The 25,098-nt window shown below is 41.4% G+C and overlaps 1 protein-coding gene across 1 annotated transcript in view; it reads left to right on the top strand.

The window, feature by feature from the left end:
* Positions 1–25,098, top strand: part of DNAH12 (dynein axonemal heavy chain 12) — a 4,520,724-nt gene that overhangs the window by 175,788 nt on the left and 4,319,838 nt on the right. The window contains exon 4 of the mRNA XM_044078497.1: positions 20,046–20,204. Within this exon, the coding sequence (XP_043934432.1) occupies positions 20,046–20,204 (159 nt within the window). The remainder of the gene's footprint in view (positions 1–20,045; positions 20,205–25,098) is intronic.

The following is a 25,098-nucleotide window of genomic DNA, read 5'->3' as shown; positions in this document are numbered from 1 at the left end:
TCGTCTTTGATTTTGAGTCCAGAGTCATAAATTTCCATTTCCTTAATTTTTCCCATATCTTGCATTTTTTTCTGCCAAGTTCTAGGTTGCTGGTTTCTGTACTTCTTTCATCACCCATACTCCTAAATATTTTATTTTATAATGTCCTCATAAATAGGACATCATTGTAACAACTCAAATATAGCCACATAATTTATTGTATTTGCTTTAGTGTAACTTTTATTGTAGACACTGCCATGTTCTTAAATTCCCTTAAAAGCAGAAATACATTTTCAAAGTCTTACTCCATATCTACTAGACATACTATAATGTCACCTGCAAATGATGCAAAACTTTCCTGTTGCTATCTGCACTGAAAATGTCTTCTAGGCTTTTGAGGATCAATAGTTAGTTAATGGTTCTCAATTGTTAGGCTGACAAGTTTCCTACAGGCAATATACTTTCTGCATTTTATTTTTGACAGCCATTTAACATTTTATGTGAAAACTGATATTTTAAGCTAAGAAAAAGTGTTTTGTCACATTACTTTTAGTCACTTTTCACTGAGAAGTGCTATTTCTTTACTTTTGTAGAAAAAAGTTGTTAAACCTAACATTGTTTTTTTCTGATTAAAACTTGTGTTGGATTGCTTTTGGGGCTGGGAAAAGTGTTTAAAGTGTTTTTCACTGTTTTTTTTTTTTTGGTGGGAAAATCTACTTTTTTAATAATTGCTGGTTTCATTGACTACTACTGTCAGATTTCTCTGTGTATCAGGCATCATTTTTGGCTTCAACATGGAACAACCTACTGGTTCCCCAGTTCTTCTCTACAGCCACAAAAAGAACAGAATTTCCGAAACAGGCTATAAAACTGTCTTGGCTGCAGATGGATAACTCTGCTGTGGTCAATTCTAGTTCTTCAGACTGTTGATCTTTTCCCTTTGCTTCCTCTGGTGTAATCCCAACAGGTACCTTGGACAGGGAATTAGACGTCCTCTGCAGCTGTTGGAGTGCCCTTAGCAAGCAAAGGAAAACCACTCTTGTCTGTCTCTGAGGAAGGAGCAGTAGAATACCCCTCTGCGTAGCTGTCCCCATGGAGAATTGCCTGTCAAAAGTATGTATGCTTCTGTAGAAATTTCTGCCAAAAAGAAGAAAGTTAGACATTTAGTATTTGCCTGTCAAAAGTAGGTCTGCTTCTATAGAATTTCCTGTAAAAAAAAATCATAAAATTATACATTTATATTCAACTGTCTCTGTTACTTTGTGCAGGAGTGATTTATTGGGCTTAGCTATTGATTCTTCTTGTTTTGGTATTAGTGGTCAAAGAAACAAGAATTCTTCACTGTCTTGAGGATTTTCAGGACGTTGAATAGGAAGATTATTTTTAGAAGGGTCCTCTTCTATTTTCTCTGCCTAGGCTTGTGAATTTGACTCTGAGGATAGTGTTTCTGCTGATAGTACCTTAGAAGAATTTTATTTTTCTGTAACCATATCCAGAATGAATCAGTTGTTTCAGTTTGAACATAATGATCCCCTATTGTCCTTAAGGAAGCCTTATGATTTATTATAACTGGAATTTACTGAACCCACTCCAATTCTTCCTGTTCTTCCACCTTTGGAAGATGTTTTTTTTATTATAACCTTTACCTTCCCTGATAACCAGTCTGCTACTCTTAAGAAAGCAGGCAGGTTATGTAAAGTTCCTCAGTGATGTCCTTGTTAAATCCGGCTGCTGAACATCTGGTAAATGCGAATCCGCCGCCCTCTAATAAAAACGAGAAAGCCTTTGAAAGTGTATTCTAATGCTACACTTATTTTTAGAATTCATAATTGGGAAGCTCATGTTAGAATTTATACTTGCATTTTTGAGAACATGAGGAATACTGTCGTCTGAGGAAAAATGTTTTCTGAGTAACCTTACTGCTTCAGTATATCAAGTGACTAAACACTCTTTGAAGTGAGCTTATGATTCAGCTGGTGCCACTTCCAGAGCTGCTGCAACTAGAATTGTTATAAAAATGGGTTGTTTGATTCATTACACAAAACCTTCCAGAGGATGTTAAACTTGAGGTGTTGAATTCTCCCTTAGATAGTGAAATCAGAATATGCAGACACAGCAAGCTGCTGGCAAACAAACATTTAAAAAAGCAATGGCAGGGGGTTCCAAAATGAAAGGAACAGTACCTCAGAAACAAAGACAGTCTAACATGCCTGGATTACTATTTACAGAATATTCTCCCCCTCCCCCCTTCCTACCTTTGAAAGCCTTTAATTCTTCCCCAAAATCTGGCTGTCAATTTCTCTGTTTGGCATTTAGGTTCTGAAATTGATTTGAGGATACAAATGACAGTTGGAATCTCTCTTCCTACTTTTCAAGGAATTCCTACTCATCTTCTAAATTAAACTTCTTTTTTTCCTCCTATCATTCAGCATCTGGGTATGTGATAGAAACTGTCCCTTGTTTTCGGAAAGGGAAAGTCTTTATTCAAGAATGTTTCTGGTAATAAAGAAAGAATCTTCATTATGACAGTTTTAAATGTTGTTGTTGTTCTTCTTTTTGGCTTTTCCTGGTTACGAGTCGCCACACAGAACTCCGGTCTGCTAATGATTGTCAGTAGATTTTTTACGGGTGCCGAGGTGCCAGCTTGATGCCCAACCTTCAACGAAGGCACCTGACTAGTTTTAAATGTATGTTTTCCTAAACCAGTTTGTGAAGGTTCCTAAGTTCAAAATGTTATCTCTTCACAACCTGTTACCTCTTATTCCCTCTTTAAGCCTTTTAGTGATCCTAGGTTTAAAGGATGTTTGTCATTACCTTCCTGTACCTCCAGATTTCAAATGTTTTAAAGGTTTTCCGTGTCTAGATCACACTTTCATTTTTGTGCATTAGCTTTGTGTTATCCACTACTCCAAGGGTATTCAAAAAGTGTCTAGCTTCAGTGATAACCTACTGCAGACTGCAAGGTACTCACATTTGCATTAATTTAGATGACTTGCTTATCTTTGCAGAGTCTTTTTCAGAGTGTCAGGAGTCTGTTATTTGGATAACAGATTTCCTTCATAGAGTGTGGTTTCTTGAGAACATCCAAAGGTCTTGTTTGAATCCTTTTCACATGATTGCTTACTGGGGTGTCTCATAGATTCCTCATTTCAAAGAGCTTTCGTTCCACAGGAAAAGTAAATCTGTATCTATCTCTATTTCTGAGTTTTTCCACTCGAATCAAGGCCTCATCATGGAAATTCCTCAGCATACTAAGATTCATAGCATTCTTGATTAGCATGATTCCTGTAACCAGATTCCTCTTGAGAAAGATTGAATGGTACCTAAAATCAGCATGACCCCAACATCAACATTACCTGATGTTCCAGATTCGTGTTTTGATATTTGTAAAAAGAATACTCTTTTGGTGGAAATGCTAGATGTTATGTTGTCCTATCTCATCTGCATTCTTGATGGTTGGGTTCATTACTGGGCATCGGTTCCGACTCAGCCACATACTAAAGCTTGAAAGCTTTCACTGGCTTGAGGCTACACCCTATCCCAAGATGCCTAGTGACAGTTACCCAGATCTCATTTACCGCTTGCTACTTCGGGATTGCTTTTTCGCTGGCTCAGGCTAAGTTCTTTCATACTTTGCTTTTTGTTTGATTTTTAGGAGTTAAATCTTTGATAATTTAACTTTGTTAAATAGCTTACTCTTTCGGGTGCCTTTTAAGCATGGTTGTAGGTTCTTTCGCTGTGTTTTTTGCTGCTTCAGTGTGGACCATCATTCTTTCAGGCCTTTCTCCTATCCCGGCTGAAATTTAGCTTCTTCTTAAACAAATCCATTTAAGTCAGAGGATTTATTTTTGCCCTCCCCCCCTTGCTTAGCCCGTTTTTAGTTAGAGGGCTCTCCTTTCCTCTTATTTCCTTAAACTTTGAAGGTTTTGCCGTTTAAATTAGAGACAAGAGAAACAAGTTACTTTGGATCTGAAGTCTGTCAGTTCTCAGAAGGCTAAGACTACATCAGTTCCACCTGACATATCGGTACCGTCTTGGAGCCAAAAAAAGAGCCCGTCACTGTCCTTGGAGCCAGTCCGTTTGGAGGCACAGTCACCTCTGCTGCAATTGGTGGCGGGTAGCCACAGATTATCCACCCATTCCTCTCGATCATCCAGGAGCCTATCAGACAATGATGTGGAGCGGGTGGTTAGGAGGTTGCTTTGGACACTGGCCCTAGCAAAAATTCTCTCGAGCCCAACCCAGAAGGACATGGAGCTGACTACCGAATCTACCTTACTTTCCATTCCTCCTCCGACTCAGATGCGTTCGAAGCCAGAGTGCCTGGAGATCCTTGTGGTGGAACTGTTGGACCCGAAAACCATCCCTGGTGTCTCAGTTCCGACCTCCACTCAGATCTCGTCGATGTTGTCTTGCATCGAGGGCTCTGGGAGCTGACACTCCCTCATCGGCTCCAGGGGGGAGAGTCGAATTGGACTATTGTTGGCTCCAACTCTTCCACTCGGGGCTTCAGTGAAGGTGAGTTCAGAGCCGACATCAGCCTCAGAGCCATCATCCTTAGGGTGGGGGAGGTCTCCCAGTTCCTCGGAGCCAGAGGCTCCCTCGGGCCAGGATCGTGGTGCCTTCGGGGTGATGAGGAGTGTGCTCTCCTCCAAGACTGCTCTACCCTCGGCTGTAACTACTTTTCCCCCGAAAGGGCCACTCCCAACCTCAACACCATCCTTCCAGCTCAAGTGTAGAGAGCCGATACCCCAGGATGCCCCAGTGGGTGAGACACGCTCTTCTGAAACCTCCCAGTGTATCCCTCTGAGGAGATCCCTCAGAAGAGAACCTGTAAGAGGGAACACCTAGACTCCCCTGAGTCTGTCACATTGGATACGGACTTAGAGGATTCAGTAGGGTCCCCATGGTCACCCTCTTGAGGATGTCTTCTTTTCAGACATCTTGGAGATCCTGAAGCAGAGAGGTGGCTGGAAGACCTTCTCCCCTTCTGAAAATGAGTCTGTATACCTGGAGGCATTCGGCTGTTGACCCTCCAACTTTTGGGTGTCTCCGCCTTTCAACCAACTCCTTGGAGTAGTCAAAAGGCGTGGGACTCTCTAGAATCCATGGAACCTGTTCTGAGGAGGCCCAACAAGTTTATTACTGCCCTGAACGATAAGCAATTCTTGACCAAAGGTGTTCCAGTAGATAATATGGTGGTGGTGGCTTCTCTTTATCTTTTTCTTCATCTGTCCATCTGCCAAATAAGGAGTCTCAAACAATGGACAGATATGGGAAGCGTATGTTCTCTTCAGCGGCCTTTACTCTTAGGTCACTGAACTATTTATCCCATTTTACCCGACTTCAGAGGTATCTCCTGAAAGAGCTAGGAGATACTCTCCAGGGTGCTACAGCTGCAGGGGTGCCAGATTTTACCTGACTTCAGAGGGATCTCCTGAAAGAGCTAGGAGATACTCTCCAGGGTGCTACAGCTGCAGGAGTGCTGGACAAGGTAAACTCTCAGCTTGCGACTCTAAATTCTGTAGTAAACTCCTCCATGCACCTCGTCTCCTACACAGCCGATGGAGCGAGTAGGGCAGCAGGCACAGGAATAGCTCTGAGGAGGCATTCCTGGATGAGCCTTTGTTAGTTTTCTGAACCCTTTAAGTCTTCCTTTATAGATGCCCCTTTTGACGGCTTGTCTTTGTTCAGGCCAAAGATTAAAGAGACTCTTACCAGGTGCAAACAAGATGGCAAAACTCTGCCGTGGGAGCACATTTTTCCGTCCCTACCAGGCCTTATCCCAAGGGCCAGAAGGGTGGAAAAATATGGTTGTGGAAATTCCAAAGAGCTTTACTGGATGCACGTTGTGAATTTTCCCCCAGGGTCAGAGGGGGAAATAAAAAAAAGAAACATCTTTGTTATAGATCTTCCTCTGTTAACAATAGGTTAGAGGCTACTAAGACTGGCACCTTTCCCGTAGGAATTGTTCAGCTTGCAAATATATTAGTACCCTCCAAACATATACACATCCCAACATAGGTTTTACCATTAATGTTAGTTTTTATGCTGATTGTAAAACAGCTAACATTGTTTACTTTGCCTCCTGCCAGTTGTGCCATGTTTTTTTTTACATAGGTAAGACTAATAGATCCCTTAAAGAAAGGGTTTTAGAGCACCAAAGGGACATTAGGAATAAAAAAGAAAGTAATGCTTTGGCATTACATACTTTAGAAAATGGGATAACACATGTTTTGCATTTTTTTACTTCAGGTTTTAGACTTGGATATGAGGGGTGGTGACCTACCCAATCGTACAGAAGCAGCAGAACAGAAGTGGATACTGCTTCTTAACGCAGAGAGACCTCCAGGTCTCAATGGTGTTTTTACTTGAAAACCTTTTTTTGACAGCACGCCCTCTGAAACACTAGTATAGTCTTTTTAATTAGAGGGTTGTCTTTTATTGGTTTGATTGTTTCTTTGTAATCTTATTTAATTGCTTTCTTTTTGTAGTGAGAATGTCTGATGAAGTGGTGTGAGAACCGTGAAAGCGCTTACTTTGTTTTACCTTGTTCTCTGTTGTGTATTAAAAATTGGTTTTATTTTAAGCCTTGCAGGCTCAGTACTTTTATTTTATTTTTATTTACTTGCTTTTATTGCACCGTTTCGAGTCGTGTTGTTGTTTATTTTTTACTATATAATTCTGGTGCTGTTTATTTTGTGGATATGTAGAAGGTCCATCAGTGTGGGGTCTGGCAATGCCCTGTATGCTAGGCGTAGATCTCCCCTCAACAGCTTGTAAGAGATAGAATACAGGTATACGACCTTGAGGCGGTCTGCTAGGACATGCTACTTACACCCTGTATTCTTTTAGTGAGGAACCTCTATGGACATTCCAGTTGTTGAATATGCCTGGAGGGCATTGTACTCAGTGATAGATCTGTTGAATGCCAAATACAGTGGAACAATTACTTCCTTGGACTTAGATACTATACCTTTGTTTATAAGTTGTGCAACATAGAATGTTTTCCCCACTACTGTAGACACATGATGGTCAAAGGCTAGATTACTGTCTATGTGATACCCTGGAGGGTATCTCCCAACTCTTTGACTAGATCCCTCTGTAAACGTGTAAAATGAGTCAAATAGTTCAGGGAACGCATAGAAAAAGCCGCTGAACTAAATATGCGCTTCCCGTATCTGTCCATAGTCCTAGAATCTCTGTTAGGCGGATGGACAGATGAGGAAGACTTCGACATCTCCTTTTTTGTGGCCGCTGCCACCACCATGGCGTCTACTGGAACTCCTTTAGTGAGGTAAGCCTTGTCTTGGGGTGCAGTGATGTACTTATTAGGCTTCCTAGGGACTGGTTCCACCGTGTCAGGTGTCTCCCACGCCCTTCGAGCAATCAACTCCATTAACTCATCGAAGGGCGGAGTGACCCAGGAGGAGGAAGGGCGAGCACCAAATGCCTTCAGCAGTACTGACTCATCCTCAGAAGGGGGGAGGGACTGCCAATCACCTCTCTGCTTAAGAATCTCCAATATGTCGGAAAAAGAGACATCTTCCGTAGGTGACTTTGGGGACCCTTCTGACTCATCCAAGTCAGTATCGGATGTTAAAGATTCCTGTGGAGAATCTAAGTGTCTCCTCTTACACAATCTTTTCCTAGGGACCTCTTCGGGGGGAGCATCCGAAGAAGCCTCCGAGGAAGAGGGGGCACCCTCCAGGGGTGGCTGAGACACCGGTGCTCGACGCTTAGATGTGGCCGTTGGTGCAGAGGAAGATAACGGTCCTTTACAGGGAGGAGAGGATGCTTCTACTGATGTGGTTGTCTGGGTAGACAACACCTTCCTCATAAGATCAAAGGCCCCCGGGTCCCGAGTCGAAGAATCTCCTGGTTCCAAAGAAATGGGAAGAATCCCCGAGACAGGCACCGAAGGCATCGACCCCGAGGACGGAGCCGAATCGATCCGCGCCGAGGCCCCGAGGGGAAGAGTCAGAACCGAAACGTCGGTTCGACTCTTGGCCCCGGAACCAAGGACAGATCGTCGGCTCCGAGACTCCGGTACTGGGTCCGATGGAGTCGAGGTGAAAGGAACAGACCGAGAAAAGGACGGTTCTGGACCCGAGGGCTCCACAACCAGTAGATCAACCTCTTCCGGCTCCAAAGACTGGACAGGTCTCAGAGGAGGAACAGATGGAGACAATGGGAGGCCTTCAAGTTTCGACACCAACTGGGTGGAAACCGAAATAAGCTTGGATAGGGCCGAATGTTCCAATAACTTCTGCACCACACGGTCCACATCGATATCGGAAAGCTTAGAAGAATGGGTCGAAGGAGCCGAAGATGGAGCCGACCTCAATAGTGTCGAAGGAGGGAGCTCCATCACCGGTTCCAAGGCTCGAGGCCCGGAAACTGACACCAGTTGAACACTCGGCCCCGAAGTCTGTGGAACCGGTGATCTAACTTTAGTGGAAGAGCTCGGAGCCGATGACTTGGGCTCCGACGTCTTCGAATCCTTCGAGGACTTGGATGCCTGGTCAGAAGCATCCAGAGCCTCCTGAAAGGAAGGTTTTAATAAACCCCTGTCCATTAACTTCCTGCGCCTATCTGTCATGACCCTCCCACTGAAAGAATGACAAATAGAACAGTCTTCTTGCAGGTGGAGAGGGCCAAGACAGTAGACACAGGAACTATGGTTGTCAGTTACTGACATTTTTTGCCCACACTGGCAACGCTTAAAACCTGATTTGGCCTTTTCAGACATGTCAAAGATAGGTGAAATATAGTCAAATCCAGAAAAAACAGTCAAGTCCGGTAAAATTGTCAAATCCAGTAATGTGTCAATCCAGTTGTCAAATCCAAGGAGTGGTGGTAGGCCCCGAAGAGAACTCTGACTAAGTTTTATAACTTAAACGGAACCGAGATTTCCCTATACCTTACCACACTCACACAAATTATTATTAAACAGTTTCTAATACTAAAGTACCAGAGAAAAAATAAGAATAAAATTCTAAATCTTATCTGAGGTGCTCGAGCTCGACCCAGTGATGCGAACGCTGCAGCGGCAAACTAGATCGGGGTAAAGGCAGAGGGGGATTGTGGGTATTAGGTGATCTCGAGCTTCTTCTCGATGCAGAGCTTGCAGGCGGCCGACACGGAGCCGAGGATCGGCTCCGAACCCATGTGTAAGAACCAAGGCGAGATTGAACACTCTCACATGGAACGTTATGGTAAGGACATAACTTCTATTTACTGTCTATGTGTGTCCCTAAGTCCCTGACTACTGGGTCAGCTCTAAGTGGTGTGTTGTCAATATGATAGATACAAGGGGTGGATGACTTCCCGAAGGATACTATTATGCATTTCTTGATATTTAGTTTTAGTCCATGGCTCTGACACCAGTTGTTTGTCTATAAGCTATGGTACTCTACCAATATAGCTAAGGCTACTGCAACAGTGATCTGTATGATGAACATAGTACAATTGTGCAAGTAAACTTACAGTTATAGTAGATGTTCGAGTAATCACTGCTGCAGTAGCCACTCACTGCCTTTATCCCCCTTATTCTGCATGTTTTTTGTTGACAGGATATTTGGAGTGTGAAAACAGGACATTTTTCAGAAAAAAATACCCACAAAACAGCTTTGGTTTAGTATGCAAACTTGAATATATTCTCATGGTCTTGCTGTCTTGTTCCATAAACAACACAGACAAAATGTTCTCCCTTTCATTTTCAATCAGGATATCTCAGGCAGCTGTTTGCCATGGCTCTCAACCATTCAGGGACAAATCTAGAAACAATCAGGGACATTTTTAAAATATTAGTACTATTAACATGAGACATTGACAAAATAAGAGCATGTGAATTGATATGCATTTTCTGAAGTAAAAGTATAGAACTCTTAAGTACTGTCATTATTTACTAATTTAATTTACCGCCTTTTGTTAAAAACATACTAGTTTTAGGAGAGATTAAGAGGGAAAGATCTAAAATTTGAGTCATGGTTAGGGGCATCACTGAAAATCATGGCCAGATGAGGTATGCTTTTGGCTAATGCAGCTTCAGCAGATGGTTGCTTCTAACAGCCCAACCAGTACCCACAGAAGCAGGACTGTTTTAATAGTCGCACCTGCTGTCTTTTTTAACTTTTGTTGAAAAATAGAACTGTTTTGGTAATCAGACCTGCTGAGTCTTTAATTCCTTTAGTTGAAAAAAAATAGAACTCAGTGTACACGCTAAGTTCTGCGGAAATCGAGAGAACAAGAGGAATGACAGAAAGAATGTTGGTTGAAGAGGCCTCATATTCAAGGTGACCAATGGTCCCAGTTCTTCCAGGACAGTCCCAGTTTGGAAGTCTCTGTCCCGAAATCCCAAACATTGTCTTTGGACACAGAAATGTCCCAGTTTAGACTGCTCAGTCTGAATGGTGACTTGGCTTCCCAGGGTGGCCAGTCCCCCTGCTTTCCCATCCTAAGCAGCTCCGGGGACTTTGCAATTTTTCGGAGATGCCATTGGGTATGGGGTAAGGTCGTATGGCTTCACACTGGCAGGAGCCTTCCAGGCCCTGCCGCCAGCAGTCAGTCACTCCCTCCCTCCCTCAAGGACTTCCATCATGGGGGGGTCTGCTTGACCCCATTAACCCAGGCAGGAGCTCTCCAGGCCCTACACCCATCTGCCTGGTGCTCCCATACTGACTTTTGTCAGGACCAAACCCTACAGTCCTCCCCTTCAACCTGGTCAAGAGACCTTCCCCAGCCGCAGCCCCCACCCATGTCAGGGGACTCCGCCACCTGCATGTTTCCTGCAGGCTGCCAAATCATGCCGGATCACTCATGCCCTCGGACCGTCTCAGGGGAGCTTCCCTCCAATCCCGTCTGCTCCTCTGGAACTCCCCTCGGCCACTGAGGGGATCTGCTCTAATGAAGGCTTCAGAGTCCCCTTGCTTTTCCCATCCAGAGCAGCTCTGGGATCTTTTAGATTTTTCAAGGATGCCGTCGGTTATGGGTTGAAGTTGGATGCCTTCTCCTCGGCAGGAGCTCTCCAGGCTCTTCTGCCATCCACCCTGGTGCTTCCTCAATGACTTCCATCATGGGGAGCTCTGCCTAACCCCACTCACCCAGCAGGAGCTCTCCAGGCCCCACCACTGTCTGCCAGTTGCTCCCTTAAGGACTTCCATCATGGGGAGGCTGTGCCTGACCTCACTCACCCAGGCAGGAGCTCTCCAGGCCCCACTGCTATCTTCCCTGATACTCCCTTAAGGACTTCCATTGTGGGGAGTGCTGCCTAACCCCCCTCACCCAGGCAGGAGCTTGCCCAGCCCCTGCCACTGTCTGCCTGTCTCCCTCTTCCAGACCTCTGTCCCAGAGGGGGCAGGGTCCATACCCCCCCACCCAGGTGAGAACTGTCCTGTACCAGTCACTTTCCACCTCTCTCTCTCCCTTTCAGACTTCCATCAGGACTTACCCCCTCTGGGGTTCCACTTCTACCCAGGAGAGAGAGAGCTCTTTTCCAGGTTTACATATCTCCTAACTGCTGCCAAATCATGCAGTGTCATTTGTGCTCTTGGAGCATCTCAGGGGATCTTCCCAGCCTCATGGAACTCTGATGAGCCACGAAGCCTCAGACAGTCCCTCATCCAGACTTCTGTGACACTGGTTCTCCAATTTGCCTTGCAGCTAGGGCTTTCAAACTCGCAGGGGAGATGGCACTGGGCCCCCCCCATCTCTGCACTTTTGCGGCACACCTCAGTCTCTCACCCCCACGGTGCCAGGTGCCGACGAATGTGCATAGCTTCAAGCCTTCTGGCATGTGGCCTCTTGCCTCCTGGCTGGTGCTGTTCACAGAGTGGCATCCCCACAGTGCCTGGTGAAGGACGGGCGGCCAACCTGCCTGCCCCGATGCGAGATGACATGGCTGCCCTATCTCCACTCCCATGGGGGCTGGGAGAATGGGATTGCAGACCTGGCTTCCCGGGATGACCCTCAAGTGTCCCAGTTTAGGTCCTGTAACAAAATGGTCACCTTGCTCATATTCCATTACTAGCTAAAGGCCCTGGCAGGTGACTATGAAGCCTTTTGCTAGTTACAGCTCTGGGTAAAAGACTAAAAGTAGTCTTTCAATGGAATGTTTACAGAATGTTCAGTAATGTCCCATGAATGACAATATAGATGCCTTTGGCACCAACAAGTAAAAAAAGTGCAAAAGAGAGCTTGTCCCCTGAAAGAACTGTGATTCACATTCTGCATTTCTTAGTATTAACACAGTGAGGAAGCCAGTAGATAAAATTTCTGTTAGAGCCACTGATAAAAAAGAAAGTTGATTTCTTCTGTGAACTGCCATTGCTACTGGGTCCCATGCATTGAAAGTAATCTTCCATTGACTGCAGTTAATGTTGAAGTAGAGCACTGCAGCTTAGGTAACAGTAGGCACCCCTGGCTTTCTATATCAACCACCAGTCCTGCTGCAGCCATGTTCTAGCAATGACAACTTCTCAATGATAGGTGGATAATATGCAGTTTTTTTGAGGAAATAGAAGGAAAACCACTCTTTTTCATTAAGCAGCCTAGGAGTGGACTAGACTCTTATATACTGCCAGGACACTGATTCAGAATAGCACTGTCTAAATGAGTATTTTTCACATAGTAGTATAATCTTTCGTTTGCCAACATTAATCTGAGGTCAACTTTATTAATTTTATATTATTATAAACAGGAATCTTACATAATCTAAGCAGTTTTATTTGTCCAGCCTCTATTTTTGTAAGTATGTGAATTTCTATAACAGTGTGTTGTTCTGTTGGAACGGAAACTCCACTTGATTTCAAATTTTGACAATCCTCTCATCCGCATCAGTAGCACTGGTTTCTAAAGTCTCCATGTCGGTGACCGAATCTGACAGTTTGAACTTCAGATCTGAAATAATGCTGCTTTCTAGTCAGATGTATTAGCATAGTAGTATTGTTTTAACAGTGTATCCAAATGCTTTGGAGAAATAACAGATGGTGCAAATCTAACACTAGAGTCCTGCAGCACTCCAGACACTTGGCTGTTTGATGTAATCTCCACCACAAAGTCTGCACCTGAGACAGTTGTAATTTAGTATATGCATGTATTCTTTGAACTTAGCCTTGAGAGGTGGGGCTTGCATGAATTCCAGCCCAGAGAATGCTTGTTCTGGTAAATGATGCATATTGGCTCATTTAGGAGCTAGAAATTCTTATATTTATTTTTAGCAGTCTGCCGTTGATAGATGATTAGTTTTATTTATTTATTTTACATTTGTTTATTGGGGTGGTCTGACTGGGACAGTGCCCATTTTCAGTGGCGGCCTGGGGAAAAGCTTTAGTCTAAGCTTACATACAAATTATCACAATAAGTAATAGAATTATAAACAAAATTGGCAAAAAAATGAATGTTAACACATTTATAGGATAAAAATGTAAAACAAAAATATATACATAGTATCAAATAGAGCAAGACTTTAAACACTTGAATATAGACAAATATATGATTGAATTTATATATGTGGAGGAACATAACATTAGTTAGGAAATTAGTTGTCTGCAAGTAGGTGCATGCCTAAAGGTCAAGCTCTCTGGAAAGTTAATCACTGTACGAATGACCTGCTTTGGCTTTTGTGCTACTTTTGAATGTGGCTTCAGGACTTTCTGTGTTGTCTCAGCACCAAGCATCAGTTTAAAAGTCATCTACAGAGCATAAGGAAGGGTTTCCCTCAAGAAGCTCACCATGTTTTTGTCTTTCTGATCCTTCCTTTAAATCAGTCAGTTGCATGTAGTTTCTTCTGTTGATTTTCTTCTGTAGTTTATTCTTGTCCTATTTCTCTGCAGCAGCCATCTGAGTTTCTTGTAGCTGAGCATCCTAGGTAGCTATCAGTGGCGGAGCCAGGATTTTGCAAAGGGGGGGGGGCACAGTCTGGAAAGTCGACGAGTGAGGTGAGAAAGCAGAAGAGAAAGTGAAAAGATCACCTTAACATATTCTATCAGCATGTGTGAAAACACTGCAACATACAATCAGTTGGAACTCAGTGGGAGTGGACTTAGCATAATGGTTAAGGTCTTCACTTCATAGACGCAAAGTACTAGGTTTGATTCTGACCTCTGCTTATTAGCTAGACTTAAAATTACCCTTCAGGGCAGTTAGCCTGATATTCTCCTAGGATCCAAAGAACTTGGTGTGGCTGTGTTAGTGGAGGTACACAACTCCTGTCCAGCACACAGCGTATTTACAGACATTACCAGTTGTTTTAAAACATACCTGGAAGATATGTTTGGTTGCCCATGCCAACTTAGTTATTTTCTAACGCAAAACAGTGTAAGAAACTTCTCTGTGTGGAACATTTTCAGTCCATATATATATATATCTAGTTAATCACTGTATATTAAACTAGTTATATATGGATTGAAAATCTTCCACACGGAGAAGTTTCTTACACTGTTTTGTTTTTGGACCCACTATACTTGTTTAGTGGGTTGTTTGAGACTTTGGGGATACCACTGAGATTACTTGAGTTGTTTTCTAAAGCAAACCTGACATATGCATTGTGGTATCCTAGCAGAGAGTCCCAGTGAAGGTGATATCACCCCAACAATACCCTTAGCAAAGTAAATAATGATTTATGTGAAACCAGCAAAGTTAATTTAAGTAAATCATTTTATGTGCCCAAGTGAAGTTCAGTTAATTAAAAAGAGTATAGCAAGTTAAGGAACTACATATTATGAAAAAAGTCCTAAAAACTAAGTAAGTTAAGTTATATGCAAAGTATGAAAACAAATCTAACTACCGTAGCATTTCACAAAGGACAGTAACACAAAATCTACTTTAATGTCTGATCAGCCTAATATGCAAAGTCATGGAAAGACTTATTAGGAAACAGGAAACCTCCAAACACTGATCCTATTTCAGTTTGGATTTGTCAAGGGCAGGTTATGCTTACTCAGTTTGGTGGACTTTTTTGAAAAGGTTACCAATGCATTGGAAGGTAAAAGGGTACACACTGCATGCCTCAACCTGGTCAAGCTTTTTGACAAATCCCCACTTTAGCATCTACTTCTCTGAAGTAAACTCAATACCAAGGGGGCTCTGCTGACTAAGATTGCACATGGCTGCAAGTTAGGGAGCAGTCACTGAATAAAATAACTTGTGCCAGAATCATGGACCGAAAATAAATGTCAATAAATGCATTATTGTATTATTTGGGAAGTCATCTACCTCAGGGAAGAACCACAATGACATTAAGACCCTATGAGTAAGCTTGTTTGGATTTGGGAAGTTATCTGGACAGTGACCTAAATTTTAACCAATGTGTCTACTGAGGTAAAAAAGTCCTTCTATATAGCACAGCTTATAAAAAAGGGGTTATGTCTTCCAGTAGGATGCAGATGATCTTTGTAGCCAGTGATTCACTGCCTCTGTACCCAGGAAGAGTAGGACAAAAGGGGTGAGGGACTATATCACTTGCTCCCTAGTTAACAACCTGTGCTTCACCACAATACACTGCTTGCATCTCATTACTGAGCCTGTATATACAGCAATCAATACCTACTGCTAAGTAGGGCTTCTCCCTTATGCGTTCTAGAGAAGCCATGACAATACTGCAAGACATGCAGATGGTGTATGTATCCTGCCAGCCACTGAAGTATACCATCCACTAATTAGTAATGCAGAAGTCCTACATGTCTAAATCCTATATGTCCATAACCCCGCTACCACTTAAACAGTAAAAACAGCAGGTGTAATAAATATTACTCTGATCTCTGGGCAACTTCTGTTTGATTAGATGCATGGGCACTGGGACTGGGTGGGGAAGATAGGAGTGAGTGGTCAATGCCAACACACCTAGGGGGAGGGAGGTAGCCTAGGCTCCCTGGAATAGCTGCATGAAGTGCCTGGTGAGCTATATGCTGTAAGAAGTATACTTCTTAAGTTGAGGTTTGACCATGCATGGAAGAGAGCATGCACTTTCTTAATGCAGGAAATGCAGAGCTTGTAAAGATGTGCTTTGTTGTGGGAGGTGAGGCACACTCCCCAGCAGAAGTTTGATGCAATACTAGTGTGTTTTGACTCTTCACTAGTCTCAGGTATGGGTCAGATTGAGCCAAGAGCTGGTGGCAGCTGAACATCAGCTGCAGGGAGAAAGGAAATAAACATTCCACGGAACAGCATGTCATTTATCAGTGACTGTGCTGACCAATGGAACTTTACACAAACTAACTGGAGATATTACTGGGGTTTTGAAAGCATTTATAAACCAGATCCTACAAAGTTTCTCAAGAGTCTGCTGTCAAATGCAGTGATGAATAGTCACATGCCTTGGATGCAGGCTGAGTGGACACCTGTGATGAGTGAATTCCACACTATATGCCATGTGCCAGGTAAACTGTGTACAATGGATGCCACAGACACTGAGATCCAGAAACCTTTCACTGATGATGTGACTGCCTGTGCAAATAATTTATTCCTTAAGTTATCAGGTGATGTCACTACACAGATGTGTGTGCTATCAGTCCCAAAAAAAATTGTGATGCCAACAGTTGGCATTCGTGTGCCAATTACCAGACCATTGAAGGTGGTCAAGGATCATGAGTGCACTCAGAACAGTGGGAATTTAAGTGGGAATAGGGATATGTACAGCAGTCACACAGTTAGTATGTATATTTGTAACAAAAGTGTGGGTAACAGCCCCCAACATCGTGCCAGCTATCCTTTAGAACCATACTGTCATCACAGACACCACAGTAGGTGGTATACAAGCATGCACAGAGGAGTGGACATTAACATAAATGAACGTGTATTAGCTCACCTATAAAAGAGGTTGCATTGCCTAGGCAGCTGTGGGGGAACACTACAGCATACTTCCACAAACCCTGTCAGGCATTTAGAGTACATGTATACTTACAGTCGTGTGTCAGACTTGCATCCCACCTCCACAAGATGACCCTACATGACTGCAGGGCCCACAGGATGATAGTCTACTAGTTCCATCACCACCTATACTGAAATAGCCATCATCAGCATCAGCTGATCATTGTGTAGTAGTCTGTATATGTAGTTAATGTACTTTAAGCAATACTCCATGATAAACATATCTAAGTAAGCAGTAACATTCCCTCCATGGTGCACCCACATCCATGCCCCAGTGATTCCAAAAACGGAGTCATGTTTTACTAAGAGTAACAAACAGACATTATCTATTAATTCTTGTCATTGCTGTGAGGACCCTCTACTACTCCACAGCAGACCAAGGTCCTGGACCTCCTCCTTAGCGTTGTGCTTAATGACATTAAATTCTAGAATGGCTGTACTCCAGCTTCCATGCCCACCAATGACATTTACATCCAAGACCACCTCAACCCACCTGTACTGCCTCAGCTCTTCATTGCCATCTTGACCCACAAGAAGGGTGACATCTGTGTAGTGTATATTAACAGTCACCTCAACCTCCTGCATGATAAAATTCATATTTGTTTTCTAGCCACTCACTGAACCACAGGTGACAAGACATAAAGTAATTGTTATAATGGCTAACGTCTTCCACATGCAGCCAAACAAATATGCAGGCCAATAAGAAAAGCAAGCCTAAGAAATATATATGGTAGTAAATGAAATGCTTAGCCACATTCTTTCAATTTATTTATTTAATGAAATCTGCTATCCATACTCACAGACTGGACCTATTTTAGCTAGAGCCCCATTAATACAGCAAGATCACAGCAAGAAATGGAGTTAAAATTAAGGCTGATAGACAATGTGAAAATTACCAAACTGTGTTATGGGAAATCAAATCTAAAATATTCACATATATAAAACAACCAAATTGTGTGCAGCCTCATAAAAATTTTTTACTTACAGTCATGGAAAATGCAACGTGGACCGGAGTTCTGCTGTGGCGACCCCTAATCGGGAAAAGCTGAAAGACACAACAACAACTCACAGAACTGCTAGTTAAAATTCCGCGCGCGAGTGCGGAATGTGTTTACATCTGCGTTGGCACATGCATGTGCGATGCCGGGTCTTCCTTAAAGGAGAATACTCTGGCACTGCGGATGTAAACACGTTCCGCACTCGCGAGTGGAGAGACTTTATTTTTTAAAAGCTTTTTATTTTTTTCTGCCTTCAGGATGTGTGGGTTAACCAAAAGGGGGAGGCGTGCGCCCCTGCGCCAAAGCCTAAATCCGCCACTGGCTATTGTCTGTAAACCATGACTCCCTTGCCCGTTTCTCAGTCTTTGCTTTGTTGTTTAAGGCCAGCATCTTCAGTTCAGAGATATTGATCAGTACCTTAGATTCAATCAGGGTGATATTATCAGTTGTATCAGTTTTATTATTCAAGGCAAGTAAAGATAATGTTTCTTTTCCCTTTGTTGCTGGTGGCACAGCTTCCATTACACCTTTGCTATGCAGGTGACTGTTAACAACTGAAACTGATTTCACAGTTGCTATCTTAACAGTTTATAATTACTTTTCACCTACATACATTAGTGCACTTGGTACCATTATAGGTAGTGAATCTTGAATTTGTGAGGTTCAGTTAATGTGAATTATCCCCTTCTTCTTCATTGTACTAAAACTTTACTCAGCCACCATTATAAGTACTAGTTTAACCTCCCCCCATGGATTTGTTACCATTGATCAGTGGGATAAGTGTACAGATTTAAGCTTGATGTATGGCTAGCTTCTGCTCCACAGTATGAATGCCCCACAATTTTACTAAGTCGCTACAAACTCCAGACAACATATATGGTGTATAAGAGGACTATCTAGTTGTGATCAGTGTCATATGATAAAAATAAAAGTTTTCGTCCCTAAATGAAGTAAAACAGCTTTCCAAAAAAAGCAATTGACTTTGCAGTCATATACAAGCAGTATAAATAATCTTTTAATCTGCTGCTAAAAGCACTAAACAGCAACACTAAGCAAGCCTAGTAAACTAGGTGCCGCAGAATATTTTGGCATAGAAGGCTGCCTGGAGCAAGAAATACCAGTTATTTATACATCCGTAATTTATACAAATATGTCTTTTGGTCTTAGGACAAATTATTTTTTGTGCCTAGATGGAATAAAACAGCTCCTTAATGACGATGACTGTCTTTGCTGCCATAACAAGCTAAACTTTGTCCAGAGATTGTAAAAATAAGCAGTAATTCTGAGTTGTGTCATTCAAAGTGAATGGGCACAACAGATTGACAGAGTAATGCCATCTAATGACACTGCAGAGATGGAAATGAGAAAACTTAGCCAAAAACAAAACCGTGTCAGCTGACTGCCCGATCAGACCATTTTGGGTAGAACAAATGAAAAAAACAGGAACTGTAGTGCATCAGGGACAATAATATTGCAAACTATACTGAGTTCCATTTTTATTTATTTATTTTCATTTTCTTATCATAGTGATCATTAAGGAAATTGAGATTCTTAGTTAGTCTACTAGACAGTTCTTTGGGTGGGAAGCAGTTAAGTGCACATGATCAGGGCTATCAGCTGTTAAAAGTTATGCTGTAGTGTTGAGTTTGATTCCTTCTAGCTCCATTGGCCTACTGTGTGACTTTGAGCAAGTCTCTTAACCAGACACTGCTCTTGGGTTACTTTTGAAAACAGGCCATTATGCCTAGTGGCTTTACCCAGCTAACAATTGTATGAAAATGAAAAACTTTGCAGGTTAGTGCCAGAATATTAATCGTATTGCATAATGCTCATAAACAAATAACTGCAGAAGACTTTGCAGTAGCAAGTATTAACTTTCCAAAACAATTTGGTTAATTCTTGAATAATTAATTATTGTAATCATTTAGTATTCAGATTTGTGTTTTGTATTTTAATGAGGGTCTTTACTTCAGTCACTCTTATAACCTAATTAGTTAACTGTTAATTATCATGTTGTATTATATTGCAAATGCCAATGGAAAAATGCAAATCTTGATTATGGAGGCCCCAATATAAAGTTATATATGCAAGACAACTTGTTTGTGTTTACAGATAAAATATATTTTTCTCTGAGAGACTGCTAAACATTTGATTTTTTTCTGCATGTTCATCTTTTTATTCTGTGCTGCTTCCTTATAGGTATGTGCAGTTTTCCAACCCTTGGCATGACAGCTTTGTGAAAGCAAAACATGAGATCAAAGTAAACCTTCACATTCTTCACCCAGTGATGAGGACCATTTTGGATATAGGATATGCTACATTTTCCAATCTTCTTTTAGTAAACATCTCTGGTTATAGGTAAATTCTTGTTTTACTTTCTTTATGCTTATGTGTGCAGCTAATGTGGAGGAATGTAACATCTGTTTGCTTTTTGAAGCCCAGTTCCCATGTAAACATTCCATGAAGACCTAAATGCTTTGAATTTTTGTTTTGTTCCACAGCCAGATTACATATCCTATGAATGTAAACTAGTAGTTTACTCCATATTCTTGTTAGTTTAACTTGTTTATTACTGTTGGGGGTTAGAACCCAGTAAGATAATAATTATGTGTGTAAGTATGCAACTGCAGCTGATATTGCTAGAGTAAATGAGAGCATTGCTGGAAAAAATCAAACTAGAGGAGGGTGGAAGGTGAGAGCTGGCAGTTTAATTTTAGTAGCAACCTTTTACGCTGAAGAGCAAGGTCAAAACAGACGGAAATGATAGGGACAAGAAGTGGGAAGAGAAATATAGTTAAGATGTAGGTTCACAAACTTTCCAGAGGTGAATTGAAATATCATCCCCAGATCCTGTGAGGAAACAAGAAGGAACTGATAGAAATTCTGGATACTGAAGGATTCACTCAACTTGTACAGGATACACTAGAAACATTTTTATCCTGGATCTAGTTCTGTGCAAGGCAGAATGTGTTAGAGGTGGCAGTAAAGAAAATGAGTGGTTACACAATTGTGTAGTTTACTGCAGGAGCAGAAAGGATGCTCCACATGAGACAAACATGTGTATTTATAGAGGAATGATTTTAAACAGGATTGAGAGTAATAAAATCATACAACCTGTGGAATTGCAAAGAACTAATGGAGCCAACAAGCTGTCAGGAAACATGAGGACAGTGTAAGTTTACAGTAGAGATTGGGTTCAGAAAAAAGCACAATAAAAGAAAGAGATCTTTGTGGTTAAGCACAATGATCAAGAAGACAATGCAGGAAAAGTAATAGCTTTTTTGCTTGTGTTTTTATAGCTGTTTTTATAATGGTATGCATTCCCATGACACTGTGCAATATGTGCAGTTAATAAAAATGTTTTAAAAAAAAAGGCAGTGCAAGCAAAGTAGAAACTATATGAGATACAAATGTAGCACACAATGGCTATAAGGAAGACATCTAAAGAAAATAATGCAGCTAAGCCAATGTGGAAAAGAAATTAATAGATGAGAAAACTGGGGGTGGGAGATTCTTTCTTGTATATAGCCAAGTGGAAAAGTATAAGGCAGATGTGGTGAAAGTGATCAGAAGGAGGAAAAACATGAGGAACACAAGTAAGTAAAGGTGTTAAATTTAACATCTCTTTCCTCATGAAAGCGGCAAGGAGAAGATTACCGGTCTTGGAGAAGAAAAGGTGTGTGTGGGGAGTGTAGGGGATATGGGGGGATAATGAAACATGGATAGAGACAGTGCAGTAGATTCTAGGAGGGCATAACAGAAATAGGGTGAGAAAAGATGAGACTGTTATATGTGTTACCCCTAAAACTAATAAAATTTCTTACTGAAATGTTTATTTCTTTATGTATTGCTTTAATTCATTAGGAAATCCGACTGGACACAAGTCCCATTTTCAGCAGAGGCCTGGGGAGAATTGCTTCATTTTACAGAATAAGTAGAAAGCAGTCATACAAGATTTACACAATAAATGTACGTACATACATAGAGTAATAATGATATAACAGTAAAAAAAATGTGCATACATAGAATAGTAAATGAACATACGTAGAATTACAATGATATGAAAGTTAATGAAAACAGACAGTTAAGTGAAGAATACAGTAAAATATTAGTCAATGAACTGACCAATTGGAAGGTACTGAAAGACTAGAGAGAAACTGCAGCTGTTCCAGTTTATGAGAATGTAGCAGGAATTGCCCTGAAACTGTCAGCATAATAACATGACCTTACTGCTGGTAAAGGAATGAGAAAAAGTCTACAGAAGAAAGGCTGCCGACATTATAAAGAAATACTACGCCCAGTGCTCTTTAATGTGTTCACCTCTGATGTAACAAAAGGAATTAAAATCAGGACTGACCTAGTGACAGGCAACACAAAGAGAGGTTCCACAGTGAGTAAAGGAGGAGAATGCCTATAGAGAGATCTAAGGAAAGTGACAAGATGGGAGGAGAGGTGGCCGCTAAGAAAAGATTCAGCACTGACATTTGCAAGTTACTGCAACTGGGACACTACAGCCTTGGGGGTAAAATGCAGCCTAGTGGGGTGGAACTCAGTATGACACAGCATTAAGAGGAACATAGGAGTGGTGCTAACCACACAACTAGATAATCTTATCTTGTATACAGTGACAAGGCTGCAGTCAATTTGAACAGGATGTTCATATTTATCCAAAGATGGTTAGACCCTAGGAAAAAAAGAAACTATTTCCCCACTCTTCCAGACATTTGACAGACCTCACCTGGAGTGCTTTGTGTATTTGTAGAGGCCTTCAGGGAAAGGGACATAGCAATGCGGAAATTACTGCTAAAGAAGACGGTTAATGTAACTAAGAACTGTTCATACTAGAGACAAGGAAGGATAGTGGGGGTACATTTTCAGAAGAAAGGTGAGGGAGGGCATTGGTTGCTGATAGAAAGATTAAACTTTAGCCTAGATCATTAGAGGGGCTCCAACAGTGATGGAAGAGGAAAAAAAGACAATAATGGTAGATTTGTGGCAGTAGGGGGCTATTGGCAAGGAAGGACGATTACGCTTACATGGTTTATATTCCACCAAAAAATGCTATTTTGGAATTTAAAAATTTTGGGAGAAATCAGCTTTGAGTGGGGAATATTACTTATAGGTTGGGACTGGAATTGATTTACAATAGTGAGGATGTTTCAGATGGACATAAAAGGGAAAATATAATAAAAATGAGCAAATTTCTTAAGAAATTTATGAAAATATTTGTTATGGAAGATGTAAATTTAGTCACAGGAACTCTGATAGAATTTACTTATTATTCCCCAAGGTACAATAACTAAGCTAGTCTAGGTAGAAATTATATTTCACAGAACATGTGCATTTAATTGAAAGCATTGGCATACATCCAATATCTGTTTCAGATCATACACCAATAAAAACTAAGGTAAAAATGCAGGATAATGAAGTAAAAATATGACACTTGCTCTTTCCCACCTAGCTGTTAAAAAGACAGGTAGTTAAGGAATGGATAGTAGAACTTATTCTAGAGTTATGTATTATTTATTTTATTTTACATTTGTTAACCGGGGGTGTCTGACTGAGCCAAAAAGGCCCTTTTTCAGCAGAGGCCCGGGGAGAAAAGCTCTACACAGAAAAATAATTACAGATACGTTTAGATATTTAGACATGATCAGTATACACACAAATTACAATAGACATGTTTTTACAATGGAATGCAGTACATCAACAGTTACAGTGGAGAGAAGAAACAAGAAAACATTAATTTAAAAATAAAGGTAATTAATAGATTTGTGGTGTACATCTGAAATTTGAAACATAAGTAGAATGTATACATAGTACATAGGTACAGTACATAAATTGTACATTAGCCAGAGTTTGTGAGTAAGAGTGAAAACTGTTGTCAAGTACTCTAGGCTTAGTATGTGTACCTTATCCACTTTCACTAGCCTGGGGAGCAGTCAGGGCACTGCCAACTTTGCTTGAGATGTTGCCTAATGAGGTTTTTAAAGGAGTCTTTAGACAATGTGTTTTGTATGCTAGTGAGGAGAGAGAGTTCCATTTTTTTATCCACTGAACTACTATATAGTGTGTCTCCAAAACTGTTATAGCTGTTGATGACGTCTAGTAGTAGTTTTCTTGATGATCTAAGAGGCCTTCTGGGTGATTGATGTTGTACTAGGTTTTTAAGGGCAAGACACTTATTGGGGAGGTAATAGAGTGTAGGTTAGGCAGTTCAAGCCAAAGCAATACAGTGATGAGTTCTATATCAGCAATTTGCAGCAAAGCAGGCAATTCTGTTATAGTGGGCTTTCATTTTGCTTAGTTCAGCTTTGTTGAGATTAGTCAGAATGGGAGATGCATAGAGTAGGGTGGATAGAAGCTGGGAGTAAGCAATGCCTGATCTTGTTTTGTTGGTAAGAAACGGTTTGATATGGTAGAGTGATCCCAGTTTGTCATGTACTTTTTTAATAGTTAAGTTGAGATGACTATCAAATTTTAGGTGGGAGTCTATGGTTATTCCCAATAGCTTAGCCTGTGCCACTGGAGCAGTTGGAGTAGCATATGTGGAGTCGATAGTGAATTGACAGTTATCAGTGTTTTTGTTAGAACTGGTTATAATCATAAGCTGAGTTTTCTTTGGATTGAGGATAAGTTGGGCTTTGGTAAGGTGGTTTTCAATATCAGCGAATGCTAGTTGAGTTGTTTGCAGGAGGGTGGGAATATTTTGTGCAGCACAAATTAAGGTAGTATCGTCTGCATACTGAATGATAGATGCATGCTGTGTGGAGGTATGGAGGTCATTTGTGAAGATTCTGAACAGTAGTGGTCCTAAGATAGAACCCTGTGGGACTCCTATAGTTTTGGGCAGCTGAGAAAAGAGAGAATTTTCCCATTTCACAGCCTGGTATCTGTCAGATAAGTAGCTTTGGAACCAGATTAGAGTGGAATTTGATAGGTGATATTGGTTTAGTTTGTTAAGCAGAATTTGGTGAGAGACTGTATCAAATGCTTTGGACTTATCCAAAAAAAGAGTTGACACCTGCAGGCCTTCGTTTTTGAGATGGTTTATTGTGTCTGTGAAGCAGAGGAGGGCTGTTGTGGTACTATGGGCAGGTCTGAAACCATGTTGAGTAGGTGAGAGGATGTTGTTGTCTAGGAGATATCTTAGCAATTGGGTATAGATGCATTTTTCTAGGATTTTGGCCGGAGGGAGAGTATAGCAATGGGTCTATAGTTATTAAGTTCAGTGTAGGTCCCGCCTTTATGT

Source organism: Protopterus annectens, chromosome 7.part1, assembly GCF_019279795.1.
Source record: "Protopterus annectens isolate FY-2018-M chromosome 7.part1, PAN1.0, whole genome shotgun sequence".
NCBI lineage: Eukaryota > Metazoa > Chordata > Ceratodontiformes > Protopteridae > Protopterus > Protopterus annectens.
The sequence above is the reverse complement of the archived record's forward strand: the minus strand, read 5'-3'. Positions and strand labels throughout refer to the sequence as shown.